This window comes from Telopea speciosissima, chromosome 11, assembly GCF_018873765.1.
Source record: "Telopea speciosissima isolate NSW1024214 ecotype Mountain lineage chromosome 11, Tspe_v1, whole genome shotgun sequence".
NCBI lineage: Eukaryota > Viridiplantae > Streptophyta > Magnoliopsida > Proteales > Proteaceae > Telopea > Telopea speciosissima.
Genome location: NC_057926.1, coordinates 12,440,739 through 12,466,362, shown reverse-complemented (window position 1 = coordinate 12,466,362; position 25,624 = coordinate 12,440,739). Strand labels below are relative to the sequence as shown.

At 40.4% G+C, this 25,624-nt stretch overlaps 1 protein-coding gene across 1 annotated transcript in view; it reads left to right on the top strand.

The window, feature by feature from the left end:
* The window catches only part of LOC122645853 (FIP1[V]-like protein), a 41,019-nt gene that overhangs the window by 13,694 nt on the left and 1,701 nt on the right, over positions 1 to 25,624 (top strand). The window contains exons 3-8 of the mRNA XM_043839246.1: positions 15,566 to 15,692; positions 15,771 to 15,839; positions 15,966 to 16,106; positions 16,428 to 16,529; positions 16,635 to 16,987; positions 18,552 to 20,271. Of these exons, the coding sequence (XP_043695181.1) occupies positions 15,566 to 15,692; positions 15,771 to 15,839; positions 15,966 to 16,106; positions 16,428 to 16,529; positions 16,635 to 16,987; positions 18,552 to 20,271 (2,512 nt within the window). The remainder of the gene's footprint in view (positions 1 to 15,565; positions 15,693 to 15,770; positions 15,840 to 15,965; positions 16,107 to 16,427; positions 16,530 to 16,634; positions 16,988 to 18,551; positions 20,272 to 25,624) is intronic.

Genomic DNA, 25,624 nt, shown 5'->3' with positions numbered 1-25,624 from the left:
TCACTAAATATTAAATTAGTGGCCCCAGTGGACTGTGGTAATAGCAGTGGGAGTCCCAGGTGAAAAGTGCTTGTAGTCATCATTGCACACAATTTGTAGTCCCTTTGTGATTTTTGCATTTGGTCGAGTTATCATCATATGAGAAGAGTTATGGTTACACAGAGGAGATAGCAGTTATGATGAGATGTGCAGTGATGAGATTGGTAGTGGTGTGTTACAGCCAGGTCTATCTTTTTGCTCCAGTATGATTTATGACAGAAAAATTGCCAGTCTCCTGTTCAGATGTCAAAGTACCATCCTTTGGTGCAAAAAGAATACTATCCTACAGGGGCATTTTGGCATTCTCGACAGGGGGAGTAATAATATGTTTATTTACTGGATGCAAAGGGCAGAAATGGTAAGCAGCTGGTAATATGAGCAGTTATGTGATGCTGATGGAAGCAAATGGAGAAATTCTACTTGAGGCAACCGTTGTCCATGATGAGAAGTGTTGTGGTGGATATGAGGAGAAAAAGTATATAGGCCGCATTTGTTTCCATTTGGTCTGATGTGGACCTCGTTGTCACTATTTAGTGTTGTTGTCAGTAGATTGATGTTGAGAGATTAGAATTATGAAAAGGGAATGCTTGGATGTCTAAGACAAACCCCAAGCTCTATATTTATAATAATCCAAAACATTACATGGACAGAATTGCCCTTACATACTAGAATGAATAATAAAGAGCAATAAAGAGGTAAATAAAGACCAGAATACCCCACGGTATTCTGGTGTACATAATTCAACACTCCCCCTCAAGTTGGAGCAATTATATCAATCATGCCCAACTTGACTAGAATAGGATAGAATAGCTTCCCAGACAATCCCTTGATAAAAATATCAGCAACCTGATCAGTAGACTTCACAAAGGGAACACTAATCAACCCTTCTTCCAATTTCTCCTTGATGAAATGCCTGTCCACTTCAACATGTTTGGTGCGATCATGCTGTACCGGGTTATGTGCAATGCTGATTGTAGCTTTGTTGTCACAGTACAACATCATAGGAAGATGAACAGGAACACCAAGGTCTTGTAGCAAGCCTTTCAGCCAAAGTAACTCACAAATGCCATGTGCCATAGCACGAAATTCTGCTTCAGCACTAGAACGAGCAACCACATTTTGCTTCTTGCTACGCCAAGTGACAAGATTGACTCCTACAAAAGAGCAATACTCAGAGATAGACTTCCGATCAGTAGAACCAGCCTAATCAGCATCGGTATATGCCTCTATCCATAGGTGACCATTAGGAGATAGAAGAATGCCTTTTCCAGGAGCTGACTTCAAGTAGTGAAGAATCCGAAGAACAGCCACCATATGAGAAGAATAGGGGTCATGCATGAACTGACTCACAGTACTCATAGCAACAGCAATGTCTGGACGTGTATGTGAGAGATAAATTAGCTTCCCCACTAGTCTTTGGTACCGGCCTTGATCAACAGGTTCACCCTCCTTTTCTTTGAGATGGACAGTAGCCTCCGTAGGAGTATCGGACGGGTGACACCCTAACAAACCAGTTTCAGCCAATAAGTCTAGGACATACTTCCTTTGGGAGAGAAAGATGCCTTTAGAAGATCTGGCAACTTCAATCCCAAGAAAGTACCGTAGCTTCCCTAGATCTTTAATCTCAAACTCCTGGCCAAGAAACTACTTCAACCGGTTGATTTCATTACCATCATTGCCAGTAACCACAATGTCATCCACATAGACTATAAGAACAGTGAGTTTTTCACCAGCCCTCTTTATAAAGAGAGTGTGATCAGCATTACTTTGCTTATAGTCCACAGAGATCATGGCCTTGTGAAATCGCCCAAACCATGCTCGAGGTGACTGCTTCAGCCCGTAAAATGCTTGCTTCAGTTTGCACACTTTACCTTTATTGCTGTCACAAGAAAACCCTGGTGAAATATCCATGTACTCCTCCTCACCAAGTTCTCCATTTAGGAAGGCATTGTTCACATCCAGCTGTTGTAGATCCCATCCAAGATTGACTGCACAAGATAGCAAAACCCGAACTGTATTCAACTTTGCAACAGGAGCAGAGGTCTCCTGGTAGTCGATCCCATATGTCTGTGTGAAGCCTTTTGGAACTCGACGTGCCTTATATCGATCCACAGACCCATCAGCCTTTTGTTTGACCACAAACACCCACTTACATCCCACTGGTCTTTTTCTTGGAGGAAGGGCTACAAGATCCCAAGTATTATTTTTCTTCAAACCGTTCATTTCTTCCAACATTGCTGCCTTCCACTTTCCATCTGTGTAAGCTTCCTGCCAATTTTTAGGAATGGAAACAGAAGAAAGAGAGGACACAAATGCATGAAAAGATGGAGAAAGAGAACTATAAGAAACAAAGTGAGAAATAGGATGTTGGGTGCGAGTTCTAGTACCCTTGCGATGAGCAATAGGTAGTTTAGAAGGAGAGGTCTTACCAGGAGAAGGAGGAGGATCTGGTTCTTGAGCCGGCAACTGGATAGGTATTGGTGCCATAGTGGATTGATGTTGCCCTCTTTTGGTACATCCCTTTGTATAGGTGATAATGTTAGAGTTGTCAATTCTCTTCTGAAATGCATTGATGGTTTTCTGGACTGGAGTCAGCTCCCCCTGACTAGGAACATTACCACCATTATTCCCTACGAGCTCCCCCTGTAAAGGATTCCCTTCGGATGAAGGGGCAACAATCACTAGAAATGGGGCAGCAACTAAAGGAGATGAAGGAGGAGATGAAGGGACATCCAATAGAGGAAACACATCTTCACTAGAGTTCTCCCCCTGAAGAGGTGGTGAAGAATAATATGAAAGACCCTCATGAAAAACGACATCCATACTGACTAGAGTACGACGGGAAGGTGGATGGTAATACTTATAACCCTTCTGGGTTAGAGAATAACCCAAAAAGATGCACCTCAACCCACGAGGTCTAAGTTTGCCTGGAGATCGTGTATCCCTCGCATAACACACACAACCAAATACCTTGGGGGGGAACCACAAAGGAGGAATGTCCATGTAAAATCTCAGCAGGACTGTGGGAGTCAAGGACACGAGAAGGTAACCGGTTAATGAGATAGGTTGCAGTGAGGACATCCTCCCCCTAATATTGGGACGGAACATGTCGAGCAAACATCAAAGCTCGGGCCACTTCTAATAAATAACGGTTATTCCTTTTAGCCACACCATTTTGGGTTGGGGTATCAACACAATTGGTCTGGTGAATGATCCCATGATCAACAAAATACTTTTGAAATTGTTTTTCTGTATACTCGGATTCCGTTATCACTTCTCAAAATTTTGAGAGTAGCCTGGAACTGAGTTTGAACCATTTTATGAAAATGCTGAAAAAATGAAAACACCTGGTTTTTGGTATGCATAAGGTAAACCCATGTATGTCTAGAGTGACAATCGACAAAGGAAACAAACCAACGATTACCAGAAAGGGAAGTCTTACGACTCGGGCCCCAAACATTAGAATGGACCAAATGGAAAAGTGAAGAACTCCTTTTATTAGAAATGGAATAACTTGAACGTGTTTGTTTGGTCAGAACACAAGCCTCACAAAAAAAATCGGTCTTATCACAGTTTTTGACCAAAGTAGAAAATAAAGATGCTAAAATTCCTAACGGAGGATGACCTAGTCTAAAATGCTACTGGTAAATTTCAGAAGAGACTAAGGAGTTCTGATAGGGAGATGGTAATGGGGGTGGAGTGAGACGACTATCATCAAGCAGGTACAAGCCACCATGCACTTTACCCAATCCAATTGTCTTCCTAGATGCTAGATCCTGAAAAACACAATGGGATGGAAAAAAAAGTTACTTTGCAATTAAGGTCACGAGTAATATTACTAATAGAAAGAAGGTTAGTAGTAAAGTTAGGAATATGCAAAACAGAAGACAAAAGAAGAGAGGAAGTGCAGTTGATAATTCATTTTCCTGAGATGGAAGAAAGGGAACCATCAGCTACTTTGACTTTGGCTTTCCCAGTAGTGGGAGAATAATGGTGGAAAAGACTAGAGGACCCGGTCATGTGATCGGTAGCTCCAGAATCAATGATCCAAGGATGAGAAGCTATTGAAGCACAATGACTACCAAATGAAATACCTGACCGAGCAATGTTTGAACCTGAAGGGGTAGGTGAATTGGCAGTAGCTGATGTAGTAGAGGCAGCAGCAACGGAAGACTTGAGCACACGTAAGAATGCCTGTAGATCCTCCTGAGATAAGCCAGTGTCAGTAGCATGGTACAAAATTTCGCGATATATCGGTGAAATATCAGTAAATTTTGGATATTTCGAGTGGGCCGAGACGAAATGGAGTACCGAAATGAAAAAGGTAAATATTTCGTCGATATCTCGTGATATTTCGACGAAATTTCGTGGCTTCACGAGATATCGTCGAAATAATGGTTTTTGACTTAAATTGTCACGTGACACTTGCATATAATTTAAAATTTTGTAAGGTGAAGTTTTGTCCATTTTTCTTCTTCTTCTACTCTTCCAAGCCATAGTCCAAGATTTATGGAGTTTATGAGAATATGATTTATGAATTATGTCTTATGAGTTTTAATTAGTTTGTTTAAATTTCTTTTATGTCTTTGACTGCCTAATCAATGTGTATTTAACTATTTATACATTAGGGTCGGCGACTGTATACTGTCAATCAATGGTGCAAGCCCAAAACACCACTTTGAGTTCATTTTTTTGCAATATGAAGGTTTAAATGTGTTTATTTAGCTTAAATAAGGGTGTCCATGAAGTATCAGGCCTTGATATGGCCAAAAACCCACCAAGATGGATTGCCGAAATATTGCAAAAAAAAAAGCAATATTTCAGCGAAATTTTGGAATATTTCGGATATTTCGGTTATCTCGGTAGGCCCGAAATACCGATATATCACGAAATCTTAAGCCTTGGTCAGTAGTAGGGGCTGTAGCAACAGACTCAGAGTGATGGGCTTTCTTGTTTGGTTTCTTCTTGGCAGCCCGTTTGGCTTCAAAGTCAGCTGGTTTCCCATGAAGTTTCTAACATTTGTCCTTGGTGTGGTAGGGCCTATTACAATGCTCACAAGTGACAATGCCCTTGGTAGAACCATCACCAGAAGGGGAAGAACCAGCAGTCATAGGAACAATCGTGAAAGCAGTCTGGACTCTGGAGAGCTGATCTCTTAGTAGATGGAGGATGGAGCATGGCAGCCCTACGATTCTCTTCAGAGGAGACCAAGGCATAGGACTGTTCAAGTGTGGGAAAAGGAGAGTGGCCCAACACTTGAACTCTAATCTGATCATAATCCACATTTAATCCAGCCAAGAAGTCATATACCCGTATCTTGTCAACATGCTTCTTGTAAGAGGCAATATCACCAGGAGTGGAAGGATGGAAGTCAGAAAAATGGTCCAACTGTTGCCAAAGGCTGCGAAGAATAGCATAGTACTTGGAGATAGTAAATTCCCCCTGAGTGGTATGAAGGACCTTCTTCCGGAGTTCATAAACCTGGGCATCATTGCCAAGCTGTCCATATGTTTCCTTGCAGGCAGACCATAACTGGGCAGCATTATCAAGAAGGAGAAATCCACCCGCAAGGTCTGATTGCATGGAGCCAATCAGATAAGACATGAGAATACCATTATTGGAGATCCACCTAGTCAGAGAAGGGCCAGCTTCAGTTGGCATAACAGTAGTGCCATCAATATGGCCAGTAAGCCCACGGCCAGCAATGGCAAAGTAGGCAGAGCGAGACCATACCGGGTAATGTTCCCATCCAGTTCGATAGGATTAGGAAGAAGGTCACGGGGTTCATTCATACTGTACATATCAGCAGCAGAAGTGCTAGTAGAGACTTCAGAGTCACCCATTATGCAGCAGAAAAAAACAAATCGCAGAGACGGGCTGTGTTGATGAGAAACCCAATAAAAACTCCAAGATAATGGCTGAAAATTGGAGGGGAGACCTCTTTAAATGTAGGAAGAGATGTCTCAAAAAACCAGCAGCATTTGACAGAGAAATCCTTGATATCGACTTTTTCAGGGTTTTTTTCAAAACCCTGATTGTGGTGAAATCGATGGAGGGCTGATTGCAGACAAAAGAACATTGGATAGAGCTGAAACTTGGATCGAGTGTGCTTCTAATAGGACTGAAGTACTCCTCCAAAAACCAGCCCCGATGGAAACCTGAAATGTCTAGGTCGATATTTGTCAGGGTTTTGAGAAAACCTTGATTTGATGAAAAGAAATCGATCTAGGAGGTCTTCAATCTTGTTGTAGATAGGAACTGATCCAAAGAAGTAAACACTGCCACAGTTCTTGAGTCTTCAATGAGGTAGACTGGTCCCTTGGAAAGAAGTGGAAGCAATCCAAAAAAAACTGAAGAAGCAAATATCGCAGGCAGCAACTGGAGTTGGAGCTTGTCCCTATCGATAAAAAAACCTTATCATAGGATTAGGTAAAGGAGGGCAGCAACTGGATCTGTCGATCACCTCATTAGTGCTGCCCTAGTGGGAGAATGATGGAGAGAGAAGATCAAAGCAGAAGAGGGGGGTGGGAAGAAGAGATCGAGAGTGAAAGGGAGAAGGGGGGAAATCGAGAATGGAAAAAAACTCCCTAATTGAAACCTGCTTTGATACCATGTTGAGAGGTTAGAATTAGGAAAAGTGAATGCTTGGATGTCTAAGACAGACCCCAAGCTCTATATTTATAATAATCCAAAACATTACATGGACAGAATTGCCCTTACATACTAGAATGAATAATGAAGAGCAATAAAGAGGTAAATAAAGAGGTAAAAAGACCAGAATACCCCCACGGTATTCTGGTGTACATAATTCAGCAATTGATGATTGACTTCAACAGTTTGTCTAAGGAGGGATCCAACAAAGGGGGAGAATAGCTCTGAGTGAAGGCAAATCAGTCTCAACTGCCAAGAGAATGGGTGATCAACTGAGTTTTCAACTCATAGGATCAGTAAGATGCAATGGGCATCTTCTGGGGTCTCTCTTCTGTCTCTTTTGTTGGTCCTGTCCCTCTTAGCTGAGGCTTGGCTTGCTGATTTTTTGTTTTGTTGTTCCCCCTCGGGGGTTCTTGTAATTCTTTTCTCCCTTTGGTAATGAATTCTTTTATTCACCAAAAAAAAAAAAATGCCATGGACACCCCTTTATGGTTTGAGAAGTCGCACGCGATATAATAGGAAAGATGTGGTGGGCACTCCTATAGTTGATTATTTCCCAAAAAGGGGGAGCTTGTCTTAAGAAGAAAAGTCATGCTTAGGGAAAGTTTTGGAGATATCACATCTGAACTTAGTGGGAGGTTGTTGTTAAATGGGGAAAAGAGCCACATCATTAGCAACAGTTCTCAAAGGAGAGAGATGTAATATTCAGGGGGAGTCTTATTACTCTTATATGTGCCCTTTGGACTTCTTGTCAAAGGGGGAGAGGGTGACATATGTAAGAGCCCAAATGTGAAGTAGAATGTTCTCTGTTTGTATGTTGAGGCAGTCGAGTGCAGATATGGTGATTGCATTTGTGTGTGTTGCTAACAATTCTAGAGGAGGGAGATGTTGGAGCTGTGTCCAAGGTTTAAAATATCGGTATCGGGTATCGTATCGGTCGGGCGATTTTAAGAGATGTATCGTATCGTATCGGAGATATGTATCGATCGGTGCAAAAACGCATGAAAATGATCAAATCTTTGCAAATGTATACAAAGAATGCATCACTAACTTAGTTTAACCTATTCTCTTTGAATCATAGCGAAAAAAAGACCTAAAATCAAAGATTTGAACAAAAAAATCAAGTTTTTTTCAAAAAACCTACCTTTCCCTTCAAGAACACCTTTTGATTTCGAATACGGGTTGTTGGATGCAGCAAAGGCTGTGATTCCACCTCCTTTAGAATCGTTTTTGACCAAGGAATTGAAGTCCTAAAAAATCAGGTCGAAAAAATGGGTTTGAACCTTGATTTTTGGGTTTTTCCCTTGGCTGGACAGGACTTTTTTCCGCCTGGAAGCTCTCTTATCGTGTTCTGGTGGAAAAAATGAAAAAAACCCATGTGCTGCTTAAGTGTGTCAAGACGTACCGATACGTTAAAAAATAATAAAAAAAATGAAAAAAAAATTCTCGGCTGTATCGATACGTATTGACCGTATCGTATCGTATCGATAGACTGATACATATCGATACAGTCGAGACATTTTATTTATTAAAAAATAGAGACGTATCGGTATGTATCATATCCACACCGACCGATATACGATACGATATGGACCGATACTTTAAACACTAGCTGTGGCATATTGATGTTGCCATTGTTGTCAACACGGTCAATTGGTCAAGTCACCCATACAGTGGTTCTAGTGTTGCTGTAGAAGGTCATTGGCAGATAACATGTGTGGAAGAGCAGAGAATTGAGTGTATGGACTGACACGGTGAGTGGTAGTACGCCAACATGGCTGAGGTAGGCAGAGATGCTAACATGCACATGGATGATGTGTCATGTGAAACTGAGAAGAGATGGTCTTACATGGTTAAGCCAGGTTGACAGATTAGTCATGCATAGGCAACATGCAATATGGCAGTGGCAATGTAGTGAGATAGTACAATCATCAAAGGCATCACGTATAGTTGTCAATGTCAGATGAGATGGTTCAGATGGCACAGTTGGCATAGCCACAAAGTTGGTTGATTGCTGTGAGTTGAGCTAGTACAATTGGCAAGGCATCGACATAATTTGTAGTTGGCTTGCAGTTGGCAGTAGAGCTGATACAATTTGCATCATCATCATGGGTTGGAACTTGGAAGTGGCGAAATGTATTTGGCATGATGAGGAGGCAGATTCATGTCCTAGTGTTCATGAGTTGCCTAAGGTGAAGGATGCTGTTATATGCTGAAAACTGCATGTTAATGTTGTAGCAGTAATTTCGCCGATTTTTTGAGCTGTCCTTGAGTTGGAATTTGGAGGAACTCATAACATAAGAAATTAAGATGTTTATATTTCCAACAAAATTTGTACGAGGTCGATCCGATAATGGAGTGGGAAGTTATGGCATGAGCATCAAGCATGGCACACAAGTTAAAGATAGCAGTTTCAGCACATTAGTCAGGTTCAAGCCCCGTTTTGGGATCCAAATTTGAAGAAGGCTATTTATGTGAAAGTTGTAGATTTTTTAGTCTACTTTTAGATGCGAAAAGAATCAGCCCAATTGGAGTTATATAGAGGGAGTTTGCCTTCCGGACTGAACACAGGTCATTCCACCAGATTTGCACCGGTCTAAACCAAGTGGTTGAACCACGCACATGATTAGGGTTATTGCGAGCCTATTTAAGGAAGCTTTTGGACTTCATTGTTAGTTCTTTCTTGCACAAAAAGAGAAATATTTCAAGGGAATGGGGGGAAAGTGAAGGGAGAGCCTCCAAGAAGACCTTTGAAGATCAGGTCACGCCGGTAATCTCTTACTCCATTGAAAGGATTCTTCAAGTGCATTAAGCTCCATCAAAGGTCTTTGGGTTGAAAGAAGAAATTCTGGAGAAGAAGAAGAACATACCTAAGGTTTGTATGAAGAGAAGGATTTGGAAGGAAGAGGGATATCATCGGTGATTGGAGACGCCCAATGTACATCATCTCTAGAGGTTACTCAATGACATAGGTAACCCTTATGACAAATCCCCATCTATTGTATTTGATTGTAGGTTAGGTGTTTGGGAAATTGCCTGAGTTAGCACTTGTATGTATTGGGAGGGATTTGCTTTAGTATTGAACTTGTAATTGGGGCAAACATAGTTGTCACGGCGCCTAGGCGACCCAAGGCGTTCGAGAGGGTAAAAAAAGCAAGTCGACACCAAGTAGGCGAGGAAGGTGTCCAAGGCGCCTGGACGCCTAGGCGTCGCCTTGACAACTATGGGGGCAAATCATATAAGCCCATTTTATATCTATTTTTGGGTATCCAGTTGGGGGGGGGGGGGGTTGGACAGAGAGGGTTTGTTGCTCCTTGGCAGTTGTGATTGCCTAATGGCGGGTGTTGTAGCACCTTCACAATTGTGGCTGTGTAAAGTTAGGTTGTAGCCCTTAGGGTTCCTTGTGGGTGAAGAACCATTGTATCAGGGGTCGGTGTGACTAAAATTGTGATTAAGTATTGAGCAATATATGAAGCCCAATAAGGGCATTGTTTTGGGGATGTAGGCACATTGCCGAACCATGTAAGACTTGTGTTGTGGGGTGTGCCCGATTGAGGTTCCCATTTTACAACTACCAATCTTTGATCGGGTGTTTTTGTTTGCTACACAGACGCTTCACACAATGAGTTCTCATGCAAGGTCAGTCTATTGCCTTTTATAGTAAGAAGCTAAATGATGACAAGAGGCGATATTCTACCTATGATCTTGAGCAAGGTTCAAGATCTCGGGTTTCAACCTGGTTTCGACCAGGCTGAAACTGAGATATGGTCAAAACCTACCGAAACCAAGTCGAAACCTGGTACTTTTTCCTAGCCTATTCGAGACAGTGGTTTCGCGGCCTAGAAATGGTTTTTTGGGTCTGATTTTTGTATATAACCTATTTTTGACATTTTGAACACAATGCATGAGCTATTTTCACAAAAAAAAAAAAAAAAAAAAGAAGGCAAAAATGGTACTTGTGGTTTTTGACCCAAGTTTGATAATGTACACAGTGTACTGAGAATCATAGTTGTCAAGACAGACACTTATTTATGTCAAATAGCATTTAAGTAAATGAATTTTGTATTTCAGTTACTTAAGATATTTTATTCATAAATAAGCAAATACCTCCTATTTGAATTCAATAAAAATAGTTAAAAATTCAGATTCCTAAAGGATAAAAAACCAACCCTCAAGTTCAAGAACAAAAACTGGATTTTCGGTGGTAGGTGAAAATTTCAACTTTCTAATGTTGGGTTTTTTGTCAAATCTATAAATTCGATAAATCTTAATATGGTAAAACATTGCTAAACACCAAAAGTGCGGTAAAATATTCATTTGTTTTGATGTCTACAAAATTATTTCCATTCAGAGCCATTTTGACAGCATTCACGCACACCAAATCAACTTTGACCGAAACATAACTCCTTCAATATAAATCAAATTTAAGCAATCTTGGATTTGTTGGAAAGCTTTGTGGAATATCTTATCAAGGCAATTGTATTTGTTGCGGTAGATAGCTCTTCAAGCACTTGAACCCGCTTGGATCACATCTAGACAAATAGAAGCAGGGCAACGAGCAATGAAACGATATGCACGTTGTGGTTGCTTCCGCGCCCTAGCTGATCTACGACCAAAGAAGCATCACATCTAGACAAATAGAAGCAGGGCGACGAGCAATGACATGATATGCGCGTCGTGGTCGCTTCCGCGCCCTAGCTGATCTACGACCAAAGAAGCAACGGCTAGCTGATCTACAACCAAACAAGCAACTTCGCTCGAGCCGTTGTGCGTTAGCACGCGCAGGAAAAAAATGTATGCGCCCCTAACAGAGTCAAGGCAACGGTGGTCTACGATCAGCCGTTGTTTGGTTGCATGGGCGGTTAGCGCATCTGGCTTCTTGCTTGCTGCTGATCGTAGACCACCCTGTTGTTTTCTTCGCTAGTTATGGCATGTTGTTTGTTGATATTGATTGAGGAGTTTGATGGAGTTTAGCTTACTGAATCCATAAACCGTCAAAGTTACCGTCACTGGTACTTTGTCTCTATAGGTAAGGTTTCGGTGGGCTTGCGTAATGTAGTTGTAGTTAAGGCTGCATTGAAATAGCGTAACAAAGCTTTCCAACAAATCCAAGATTGCTTAAATCTGATTTATATTGTAGGAATTATGTTCTGGTCAAAGTTAATTTGGTGTGGACGAATGCTGTCAAGATGGCTTTGAATGGAAATAATTTTTTAGACATCAAAACAAATGAATATTTTACCGAACTTTTGGTTTTTAGCAATGTCCACATCCTCTACTTCCAATGCTTGTACTTCTATCCTACTTCTATGAGCTCCCAATGTGCCACTTGGCTTGACATACATCTAACGGTTGAGATTAAAAAAATTCAAAATTTTTTGAAACCCTCATGCCATCCTGTTTGAACCACTTTAGACCCCAAAACAAACCCACCCACCAGTTCAAACTCACCCAACCCAAACCCATCAACACATCTGAGAACCCAACGTCCCAACCTCTCCAACGAACAGACCTTCCCTTCTTCTTCTGTACTTCCACCAGAACTGCCGACGACGATACACCGGCTCAGATGTTGGGTGTATACCCAGAAGCTTAAACTTAGAGTTTTGAGGTTGAATTGAGGGGACCCAGCTCATTAAAAGTTGGAAGAAAAAGAAGAAGACCCCTTAGATTGAAAATAAAACTTCTGGGTTTCTATCGTGGGAACGAAATAGTTAAAGGGTTTGAAGAAATTAAGCTTTTATGGGTTTTGAAGTGAAGTTTGTGGGTTTGTGGTTGAAGGTTCTTAGTTGCAGAAACCATTAGAGAGGGAGAGGAAAATGGGGGGTTGTGGAAGAAATGGAGCAGTGAGACAGTATATAAGATCTAAGGTGCCTCCAAGAAGATTAACGATCCCCTTTTCATCTTTTCTTTTTATTTCTTTCCTCCTCTGCTTTCATATACAGAGAACCAGTTTTGGTGCCGAAAATTTCCATTGAGAAAGTGGATTTTGTAGATTAAAGTTTTAACAGGAATGGAAAATGGCAGATCTGTTTTCTGTGTAAATCTCTTTTCTTTTCTATTGGCATCAGGGAGGAAAGTGCAAGAACAACTTATAAATGGATCTCCTCATTAATGTCCCTCATTTCTGCAATTCTGCATATAAGCATGGGGTTCAACATTTGGTGAGTTATACGCTATTGTTGACAATTAAAAACTAATTTTGGTTTTTTAGGAGCAATTGATCATGGAATTTGAGACGTAACAGCTTAGATTGAATCACAAAACAGATTCAGGTATTACTCCCCATTTACTCTCTCTCTCTCTAACATCGAACCCCTCTGAACATCTCACTTACAGGGAACCCCTCTGACCATCGAACCTCTCTGCCCTCTGAGCCGGTGTATCGTCGACAGTTCTGTTGGAAGTAGAGATTGGAAGTAGAGAAGAAGGGAGCGATGGTTTTGGATTTGGGAATTTTCTAAACGATCTGAAACCCTTAGGTAGATGAGAGGTTTGGGTTTAGTTTGAGTGAAATGGGTTTGGGTTGATGAGTCGAACCGGTGGGTGGGTTTGTTTTGGGGTCTAAAGTGGTTCAAAAAGGATGTCATGAGGTTTTCAAAAAATTTTGAATTTTTTTAATCTCAACCATTAGATGCATGTCAGGCCAGGTGGCACAGTAAGAACTCATGGAAGTAGGATGGAAGTACAATCTTTGGAAGTAGAGGATGTGGATCCTCATTAGAAAGTTGAAAATTTCACCTACCATCGAAAATCCAGTTTTTGTTTTTGAACTGGGAGGTTGACTTTTTATCCTTTAGGAGTTTGATTTTTAACTATTTTTATTGGATTCAAATAGGGGGGTACTTTCTTACTTATGAATAATATTTTGAGTAAATGTATTTACTTAAATGATATTAGGCATAAATAAGTGCCCGTCTTGGTTTCTGGCATGCATAAGTATCTGCACTGGTTTCGAGCCAGGTTTCCCCAAGTTTCGATGGGCATAAGTGTCGAAACTTGCGAAATTATCAACATCTCGGTCTAAACTAGTCGAAACCAGTCAAAATCATGCATTTTTTCAAGTACCTGGCCAACTCTTCTCGGAAACCTGCGAAACCGAGATTTAGTTCCATGAACTGGAGCTCTATGCTGTTTTACATGTGTTAAAGCATTTGAGGCATTATCTCATCGGCAAGGAGTTTATTCTTTTCACTAACCACGAGGCACTTAAGCATCTTCATTCCAAGAAGTCAATGAGCAATCACCACCCCAAGTCGGTTGCGTATCTTTATGAGTTTATCTTTGTAGTGAAGTATAAGGCTGGGAAAGAGAACATTGTTGCAGATGCTTTGAGCAAAAAGTGTCAACTCTTTAGATTTTCTCAGCCCATGCAAATTACATCAAGGATGAGTATGTGCCAGAAAAGGATTTCTCACCCATATACTAAACACTAAAGCGAGGTTGGAGGACATTTTAGCAAAGACAAGACCCTTCTATAGGTCACTGATGGATATTATTGGTTTTGACTATTTTATAAGGTATACTTCTACATATTGTCTATTATAATTGGATGATTTTTTTTTTGTTAATAAAAAATGAAGACATTGGGAGGAGGCTGGCTGGTTGGAGAGGCTGTTATATGTCTGTAGGAGGGAAGCTAGTTCTTTTTCCTATTGTGTTCTTGAATCTGCCAATATTTTCTCAGTACTAGTGGCTGATTGCTTTAAGTTCCTTGAGATAGAGAGTTTTGTGGAATGACTTGGGTGGCTTCTAGAAAATCATTTGGTGGATTGGAAATGCATTTGTATGCCTGAGAGTGATGGTGGTCTTGGCTACTCTAATCATGTCATCCTTGTATATTCTGCGGTGACTGGTGATGTGGGAGATGGTTTCACAACAGACTGTCTTAAGTACTTTGTGCTTGTACAGTTTTTCTGTCTCTCTTCTTCCGTTCTTCCAGGAAAATAGATCCTGTTATTGATTATAAGAAGACCACCTTATTAAAATATTTGGTTATGGGCATAAAATTGTTCGTGATCACCTACTGTCCATAATGAGGTTATTCTTATATGGAGCCAAGGTTTGATCCTTGTGAATCAGTCTTATTGTTCTATCTATGTCTGTAAGATGTATATCTATATAGCCATAAAGTCAAAACCTTTCCTGAGGTTGTATGGGCACTATAGGAAGACGACTTCCCTAAATTACCGTGAGTTCTCTTTCATAATTTTCTTGTCTCAATTTGTTCTCAAGTTAAGTTGGGTTTTTGGGGGTTGGAGGGATGCTTGGGGAGAAGAACACAGCAGTAAAAAGCTCATTCAAATCCTATATAGGTGTCTTTAAAAGTTCCTTGGTGCTATGAAATGCTTTCTAGTAGTTTTCAAGGTGACGCCTTGGTCGCCTTGTAGGTGTCACCTTGCGTCCAGACCCTTGGGTCTCCTAGACGCCATAGCAACCATGTTTTTTTACCAAGTATTTGATAATCAGATAGTTGCATGAATGGTAGAAGATTTTTGATATTTTCTAGTCCAGGTGCTACTGTGCTAGTTCTTTTTCTCTGTTTCTTTTTTCACACCTTTTCTTTAACCTTTTGGGGGACCTGGTCACTCTGAACAAGTCTTAGTGCTTGGAAATTATTCTATGGAAGCATCTTGGTGGTGCACTGTCTGCTAGTATAATGATTGGCCTTTGGTCTTTTTAAATGCAATTGACACTTTCTCTGAAGCCCTTATACATTCAATTTCTATGACTCCTTTTCTTTACAGGTGTACGCACAGTAATTGTGAATGCTGTTATTTATGTTGCTTTATTCCCCTAGTATGTTATAACTTAAAATTCCCCCAAGTTTCTGTTTAGTGTAAACAATTTACAATCTCACCTCAATCATTTTCAGGACAGTATTTGGTATTGACATTGATAGTTTTGAGGAAAAACCATGGAGACACCCTGGTGTTGATGCAGCTGACTTTTTCAACTTTGGGTTGGATGAGGAGAAATGGAAGGGCTATTCCAGACAATTGGCAAGTATCACACTCTTCTTGTATATTATAAGAGATATTTTCACATCAACTAGGGAGGATTAATTTTGGATCATACAGGAACAACTCCGCCTGGAGGCAACCATGCAAAGCAAAATCCGTGTCTATGAAAGTGGGAGATCAGAGCAGGTAGTGACTAGTGAGCTCCTTCTTGAGTCTGAAAGTGTTCAGCTGATTTTTTCTTCATGAACTTTTAATGCAAATAAGTTATTATCAGAAACAAGGGTGAAGTGAAATAGCTTGGTCATGTTTCAGGACTACGACCCTGACCTGCCACCAGAACTTACAGTGATTCATGATGCTTCAGCTGAAAATGCACTTCCGGGAAAGATAGAAGGTGGACAAAGTGACTTAATAGGCCAAGGAAAAGGAGCAGCACATGTGCGCCCACCAATAGTATGGCCAAGCTGTTTATTTTCAAAATCTCAATGCAGATGTGTCAAACAGCATTGCTAATTTTCAATGTTAGCTTAGCTCTTATTTTTTTCCCCTTCCCTTTTAATATTCTACTGTGTGGATCATTTTTCTTCTGTTGTTTCTTCTTTCTAAACTTGCTTTTCTCCTGTATTGCTCAATTTCCCATAATGGACCCAATGACAGTTTCCATCTCTCTCTCTCTCTCTCTCTCACACACACACACACACACACATATGAAGACACAAACACACCGAGTCCTGGTTCTATGGATTTATTCATATTGTTTGTTCTTAAAACCAGCCAACTGGGAGGGCAATACAAGTAGAAGGTGGCTATGGTGAGCGTCTTCCTTCCATAGATACTAGGCCACCACGAATCCGTGATTCAGATGCAGTTATTGAGGTAATAGAACTTCTCTTTCCCCTTTCATATGCTGATCCTAGAATTCCTTGCATATCTATGTAGAGCTTTTGAATTTACACTTATCTAAGCTATCTTGGAAAACAGATTGTTTTACAGGATTCCAATGATGATGATCTCATCACTGATAATGGCACACTAGAGCGACTGGAAAATGATTCCCAAGGACAGCATCACAATGGAGGGACTCATGAAGTTGAAGATATGGGGCAGACTGACAGAGACTATTCTGACGATCGTTTTCCACAAACTTCTAACGGCTATAAGAGTGAGATTGTGGGTAGAAGAACACCATTTATGGGTCCTGTTCACAACAACATACATGAAGGAGATGGAATCTTACCCTTACCTCAAGAAGCCTCCATTCAAAACCATTCTGATTCTAAAGGGCAGTCTCATATATACCCTGGCAAGATGCATGGTACACCTCATGAAGAGAGGTACTGCAGAAGTGTTTGAGAATTTATATGCTTCTCATTTATGTTTAGATACTGGTCGATTTAATAAATATTTTGAGCTATCAAATGTTTGTTTGTAGTTTCCACCATAAGCTCCTGCAAGCTAGGAATTGAATTTGATGTCCAGAGAGTTTGCTTAATCTTCTTTCTATTGTTTTTCACTTCACTCCCTTTTTTTTTTTCTTGATTGAGAGGGATGGAGGACCATTCTTGACATCTAATAAAGCACACCTTAGTTAGCGATATCCATAAAGTGAATTGACTGTTACTTTAAAGTTAGGAAATGAATATGAGGCAGTCAGAAGCTTGAAATGTGAGAATTTGCACAGGGAGCCGGTGTCCTCACGAGTAAGGTTTTAAGTATCCTACAGTATAACCGATAGATGTTGTATCCTTAAGGTACCAATATGATACCTTAAAAAATGTTGCAATTGTATCGGGTCATACGCTCGATGCATCTCTTATAAACTACAGAACATGACCCATGATTGCAAAATTCTTACTGAGAGCCCCTGTAAGGCATTCTAATAAAAACGTTTTTTTTGGCAAAATAAACTTGATTCCTTACTTCTACTGGCAAAAGCGACTCTAATAGTGTTGATTTGATCATCATCATTTGAGGATTAAACAGCCTACAATCAAGGCTCGAAACCAGATTTGTGCAAGAACATTTATATATCAAAACTTTGATTTTTTTTTGGTTTTTTTGCAATGGATGACTAGATTAGGGAAAAACAACTTGAATGATCGCATTGAACTCTTTTTTTTTTGCAATTATGTGTGCATCTAAACCCTAAATCTTTCCGAAACTTAAATTGACATCTTTTTTGGTATTAGTACATGTAAGAAGCATCATCCTTTATACATAATCAATTTAATGCACTTGTCTCGTTGTAGTTATTTGTAGTGTTTATGCTTCAAAATTGTATTTTGCATGTATCCTAAGCATTTCCGTATGTTTCTTGACCATTTCCATGCGTATCTTTAGTATATTTTGCATTTGTCTGATCTGATAAGATATCTCTTAAAATCACCCTTCCGATATGAGAACCCGATACCGATACTAATGTTTTTGAATCCTTTAGAAATTAGAATATTTGAACATCCACCTATAGAAATTTCTTGTTTTTGAACTTAATCTGCTTCACCATTCATCGTGGTGAATTGTGGAGGAAAGCCAGATACAACCTTAAGGGGATGCTGACTGGTTCTCCTCTGATACACACGACAATCATACACTAAATAAGGAAGAAGGAGGGGTGATGAGGAAAAAGCCTTAACCCCTTGAAAATAAAAATGGTTTAGTATGTATGTAACCCAATTTTATTCATGAATATAGTTGACATTACCAATTGAGGCACCATGCACCCTAAACTGGAAATGGTGTTCAAAACCCTTTTCCCCATTCCAATTTTTTTGGGAGCAGTTTTTATGATTTAGATTTATGACCTTTATTCACCAAACCATTATGTTATTATCTAGAACATCCACATGGACATTGTTTCTTATGAACTTACTGGCAACTTGAACTTTCTCTCAACCTCAGGTGGCCACCAGATGCGGCACATTATAGATACCACCCTGGAACTGCTGAGCATGGACATGACTTGGTACTGAGTCCAAGCGAACAAGTGAGCAGATTCCATGATAGTCAGAAGGAGAAATCAGGGGCAATTATCGATCACAAGCAGATTCCACTGTCTTCCTCTACCACAGAAATGGCTGCTAAGGAGCCAAATGTGGGACATAAAGATGGCGTTCACGATGATCTTGTGATGGGAAACGGAAGCACTGAAGTGAAAGGGGAGGACATGGTGGCCAATTCAGTAATCTCAAGTGATACTGCCGAAGATGGGGACCTGGTAATTTCTGTTAAGAAACAAAATCTAAGTTCCCGTGTTGAACAGACTGTAGTTCAAGATATTGGTGATGCTGACGACTTAAGGGCCACACGTAGTAGTGATAACAGCAAAGCAAGTTCAGGAAGCAGCAGAGTGTACCAGAAGCAACGTGAGAGTGGTGAGGAAGAGGTTGTTCAAGAGGGTCGGTCTAGGCACATGGGAGACATGAAAAGGCACCGCGATGATGAAGAACATAGTTTCCGAAGGAGAGATAATTATAGCCGTGATGGCAGACATGAGAAGGACCAAAACTGCATGGCTGCAAAAGGGAGGGAAGATCCATATAATTCTTATGCTCGTAGAGACTGGGATCTTAGGTCAGCTCATTATTCACATATAAAGTCTGAGGGTGTTGAGAAGCCAAAGGAGAGGGATAATTCTGCTGTAGCTTGGCAAAGACGAGATGAGGAGACACATGGGAGATGGGGGAAAGATGAAGAGACAAGGAGGCATGAGCGTGTTGAGGAAATAGGATCTAAACACAGAAGCAAGGTACGGGAGAGTGAGAGGAATGACAAAGATGAGCATCTTCACTCCAGAAAGCGATTGGACAATGGTGATTGGAAGGGTCATCTCGATAAAGATGTGGGACCAAGACACAGGGAAAGAGATGATAATTTGATAAGTTGGCCTGAGAATATGGATGTTCCTCATTCCAAGAGGAGGAAGGATGAAGAGCATCAGAGGAGAGAACAGGCTGAGAAGGAAGAAGCCTTGCATGGCTACAGAGCTAGGGAAGAGACCAGACAAAGAAAGCGGGAGAGTGATGATGTTCTGGACCAAAGGAGGAGGGATGATCAAATAAGAGGAAGAGATCGATCTGATGATCACCGTGCTTCTAGGCACAAAGATGAGAGCTGGCGACAGAGGGAGAGAGATGATCGGCAGAGGCTCAAGCAATCCCATGAAGATTCCGTAACAAAGCGGGATAGCGAGGAAGCCAGGGGATCATCAAGGAGTCGCCGAGGTCTAGAAGAAAAACTTTGGACTGTGAACCTGGGGGCTAAGGATGAATGTAAAGGTCTAGGATCTGATAAGGACCGCCAGTTGAAAGATAAAAGGCGAGACAGTGAGCAAACTAAGAAAAGAGACAGAATGGAGGATGAAACTCCTTTGCAGCATATGGGACGTGAAGTTGTCCATGGATGTGATAATCAAAGCAATAAGGAGGAGAGAAGCTCAAGGCATGCAAGGTCAAGCAGCCATAATGATCACCCAGTAAATGCTTCTGATAGACATTGGATGCACAAGGAAAGATATAAAGAGAATATGAGGAAAAGGAAAGAATCTGAAGTAGGAGATCAGAACACCCTGGGACCTGTGAAGCGGAAACAAGAAAATAGCACTACTCACTGGAATGAAAAGGTACAATCCATTTTCTTATATGCAAAGTATCTTGAAGATTAGGAAAACAAGACTTCAACAAAATAGAGCAGAAAATGATTTGAACTTGGAAAAAGGTTAGTCCTTGCAGTGAAAATAATGAACCTTAGAATTAATTTGAAACAGTGCCCCAGCTTTTTTGTTTTCCTGATTCCATAGAAAGCTCTATTTAATAATCAACCATAAAGGATAGAGGGGTGACCTACATAGGTGTATACCATACAGGTCTCTTGCATTGGAATTTGTCCCCCTTATTATTGTTCTTAACCAAAGAGATGAAATGTGTTTAACTACAACTATTAAAGGGGCAGGATTGCTAACAGAAAAATTTTAAGGGCTTGATTCTCCAGAAAAGTTGTTCATCATCCAGGTGGCATCCATACTGTAATTCTGATCTTGATTAATAGGGGTAACTTTGAAGTCCATATCCCTTATGGACAGGAAATTCCACCCAGAGCAAAACAAGTATTAGTGGCCCTAAGGTCAAGTTGAGTAAGCCTATTTCACATTTTCATGCTGCTATCTTATAATGGTTTAACTACATGCTGTTACCTCAGTTATCCAGCTGATAAAGAATGCAACTATGTGGATCTAACCCACTGGTTTTCATTAACTCACAAATGGCATTGGCTTAAAACCTGTTGTGGCAGTTTAAACTTGGTCAAGACATTCTAATGTTTCCTCTTTTTCTCTGTCGGTTTTTTTTTTTTTGGGGGGGGGGGGGGGAGGGGTGTGCCAACCAAGAATTGAAGGCCATAACTGCTGGTTTCAGTTCAGCCTAATAGCAAAGGTAATGCAGGAGTATGATCATCACCATTGGATGTGGTTTTATTTTATTTTGGGCCTGTTTTGATAGTATATAGTTTTGGGCTTTTTGTTTTAGATTTTTTTATTTGTTATGGGCTTCAATTATCAGACCCAAATTTTAGATACAAAGGGGTACGCGAAATTAATGTTTTTATTAGGTAGTTAGCATTAGTAGTGGGACCCATTAGCTATTAGTTAGGAACTTATCTTGTTAGTTTAAGTTTATCCTATTTGTGGGACTTTTTTTTTTTGATGAAATCCTATTTGTGGGACTTAGTTTGGAGGAGATGAGGTTAGTTTTGAGTTAGCTTAGGACTCTTTCTAAAGAGTAAGTATGGAAAAGGTTCTTTATCTATTTAATTTGTTATTTATTTATTATTTAATTGTTTCAGTCACGTAGGAAGCGTAGGTTAGTTAGAGTTATATATTTTTTTTCTTTTTTCTGTTTTATTAATACATGTAAGAGGCTAGACCTCAACCTCATTTTGGAATTATAGAACAGAGTTTGTTTGTTTTTGAAATGCAAGTTGCATTCTCTTTCCTTTCTTCTCTCTTCTTCCATCAGTCTAAATCCACCACCAGCAAACCATCAAATTGATTTGCATCAACTTGGTATCACAGCCAAACCTGGCCATTAATAATGGTTGTCAAGGAGTTGCCTAGGCGTCCAGGCGCCTTGACAACTATGGTCGCCTACGCGGGCGCCTTGTGTCCAGGACCCCGCCAACGTCTTGGGTCGCCTAGACTTTTTGACAACTATGCCATTAATACCTAGGATTCTACCCCCTTGTTTGCTATCCGGCATCAACTTTTACTCGTGCAAGAGAACTTATGAACGGTTGAGGCGAATATCGAAAAAACTCTGATAATATAAAGAAATTAAGAATTAATTGCTGATCACATCCGATCATATGGGATCTTCATTCGATAAATTGATCTCAGTTATTGAGCAATAGGTGGAAGAGCAAGAAGGCGAGTCTCTGACAATGGAAGAAAAAAGTGGCTCCAGTTATCATTGAAGTTGAATTTGTGCTTTCGCATTGCAACTTCAACAATAGATTCCTTACTACAGAGATTTTGTACCATTGGATTATGGTATGATCAATGATTTCATAGGTTCAAGAAGGATGGCTGATCATGCGTTGAAGATCCTCCTGTAATTCAAAACTCGTCCTCGTGTTTTTTCAAACTAGGGGAGAATGATGCATGAGCATGATTACCACCACTAGATGTGGTTTGTTCTTTTATTTTGGGCCTTTTTGATACTATTGGGTATGGGATTTTGTTTTAAGTGTTTTTATTTGTAATGGGCACAATTATGACGCCCAAATTTTATGTCCAAAGGGGGTACACGGTAGTTAGTTTTAGTAGTGGGGCCCATTAGCTATTAGTTAGGAGTTACTTTGTTAGATAAAATTTAGGACCAAGTTTTCCTTAAGCCACGGTGAATGGAAATCCGTTCACCGTAGGGCTTCAGATGCGCACGGGAGGGTATTTTGGGGAACATACTAAACCCTATAGGGGTTTTTTGAACCCTAGGATGGGGTGGTGAACCGTTACTGCGTGGTGAAGGAAAACTTTCCCGTAAAATTTATTCTATTTTTGGGACTTAGTTTGGAGGAGATGAGTTTTGTTTTGCGTTAGCTTAGGACTCTTTTTAAAGAGTTTGCGTATGGAAGGGGTTCTTTATCTATTTAAGTTGTTATTTTTTTTATTATCTAATTGATTGGGTCAAGTAGGAAAGCTTAGGTTATTTAGACTTCTATTTTGTCCTTTTTCTGTTTATAAATACATGTAAGATAAGAGCCTAGACCTCAACCATGATTTGGAATTGTGAAATAGAGTTGTTTATTTTCGAAAAACGAGTTGCGTGCTCTCTCCTCTCTCTCTCTCTCCCCCATGATTTCTCTTTCCTTTTTTCTCTCCTCTTCCATCAATCTAAACCCTTACTCTCCATTTCCAGATCCATTATTTCTTGTTATTTCCCCCTCCAGAGTGCGACACGTGGCAGTCTTAAATCTAACGGCCCTAAATCATTCTCTTACTTTTGAGTAATGAACTAACTATGGTTATCCCAACCCAGAGCCTAACCTGGGTCAAGTTTAACCAAACCAACATTAAACCCATGGTTAACTCAAACCAAAAGCCCAATCCTAATATCAGGATTCACATCCTCTACTTCCATTATGTTCAAACCCTTCTTCCCAAATGAACACCGCCGTTGCTGCTCTCTTCTCCCATGAACATCATCTTCGCCGTTGCTGCTCAAAACGATTCCAGTGAGATCGTAGAGTTCGGCCGACGTTTCAAAGCCTTTCTTCTCCTCTTCTATGGCACCGTCTCAAACTATTCAAAGTCATTCTTCTCCTCTTCAAGCTCTATAGAGCCTCTTCTATGAACCAAGCTACTCGATCTGGGCCTTTCTTCTACCTGTTTTTGGTTGAATATTACCCTATGATTCCATCATTCCAGCGTTGGACTGTAATCATGCCCTAGGCACCCACCGCCAACCATTGCAGCTTCACAACCTTCACCATGAGTATATCGTCTCATGTCATTGGACTAGCATCTGCTATTATTTAAGAAGAAGAAAGAAAACATTAAAATCTCACACTTAATGGCCTTTGTCAATGAACTTGACAAGCCTATTCACGATTAAATGGGATTTTGATCCCGTTTCTCCATTCAACTCTGTTTTTTTGCCAATAACTGAATATGGAAAGGTTTTGCTCGCAAATAATTGCTTATAGACGATAGAGGGTTATCCTTGCATAAAAATATCACGATGAGGCCTTTTAAACTTTATAACAGTGGGGTATCAAGAACTTTGTAATGATGCAGCTATAATGGAAAATTCCCAGAACTGAATCTAATCAAACCATTGAAGTTTGAGTAGAGGCCAATTAGTTTATTTAGGTTGGATCCAGTCCGGCTGCTTGGTGGAAGAAGAGGAAAAGGGAGCGAAGAGGAGAAGGGCGCGATGGATTTACACTGAACTTGCAAGTGATCAAAATCAAAGTACCCATTTCGTTCCTTCATCTTCTTAAGATTTTTTTTTAATTATTTTCTTCCATGAAATCTGAAAGTAAACAAATACTAAGGAACAGGAACTAATCTGTTACTGGAACTTAGCTTTTTACTCTGTAATTCGTGTAATATATTCTTTCATCTTCAGATTCAAGGGGGTTGCTTTCTTTTTTTTTTTTTGTTTTTTTTTCTGAGATCAGTGTATCAGGTCTCTGATACAGCTTGGTTTGTTTCAGATTTGTTCTAAATCAGATGAATAAGAAGGCTCTTTAGCTACTACTGGAACTAACCCATCTCTGTATTTTCACTGAAACGATCTGAAAGAAGACGAAGAGAGACAAAGAAGAGAACCAGAACTGACAGATAAAGAAGAAGAGGAAGAAAAGATGAGTTGGGTTCTAGTTTTCTTGGTGGGAAGTCTTTGTGATGGTACTGGGAAAGAAAGGAAAATTGCATGCGTTAGATCCACATGGGCCATGGCCATGAACGATGGAGTTGGAGTTGCTCTGAGTTTTTCTCTGAGTATTGCAGCTCCTCGGTTGGGCTTCCGGCGGCAGCTTCTTTCGTCTCTCAATGAGAGCAATAGAAGAGAGAGAGAGGCGGTGAGAACTTAGGGTTGAAGATTTGGTTGAGAGCGGCAAGAAGAGGTGGGCTTCCGGCGAAGTTGCAGCTCCTCGGTTGGGCTTCCGGCGGCAGCTTCTTTCGCCTCCCAATGAGGGCAATAGAAGAGAGAGAGAGAGGCGATGAGAACTTAGGGTTGAAGATTCGGTTTGAGTTAACCATGGCTCTAACATTGGTTTGGTTAAACTTGACCCAGGTTAAACTATGGGTTGGGGTAACCATAGTTAGTTCATTACTCAAAAGTAAGAGAATGATTTAGGGCCGTTAGATTTAAGACCGCCACGTGTCGCACTCTGGAGGGGGAAATAACAAGAAATAATGGATCTGGAAATGGAGAGGAGTAAAATCCCCACCAGCAGACAATCTATTTTGATCTGCATCAAAGAGATTTTGTTTGAGTAATCTAAAACTGATTACACATGACACGATCTTGGTTTTCATAATTTATTGTAACTGCTGTATAATCAGTAGTTGAGCTTCGATTATAGTACTATTACTGTCCTAATGGAGAAAACGTATTGCTGGGTTCTGAGGTATTAGTTCAAGTTATAGTACAAGCAACAGCAATAATAATACACTCGACTTTTTGGTCCCAATCAATTTTCGCCTGACAGTGCTGGGATACTGCTTTTGTCTCAAGATCTAATGTTTTGTTTCGGTAATCTTCAGTTGGAGCATTCATATAATAGCATCCTGTTCAGAGCAAATCTGCGGAAGGAGAATTCCTCTAACGCAAAATCACAGCAAATTTCTCCGGCTGGATTTCGTTAGCTTCACTGCTGGCCCAAACCAAGGGGACCTTTATGCTCCCAATTTCACTTCCTGTGAGGATGGATGTCTAGCCAACCCAAGTTGCCTTGCCTATTCAGTCAAATTCAAT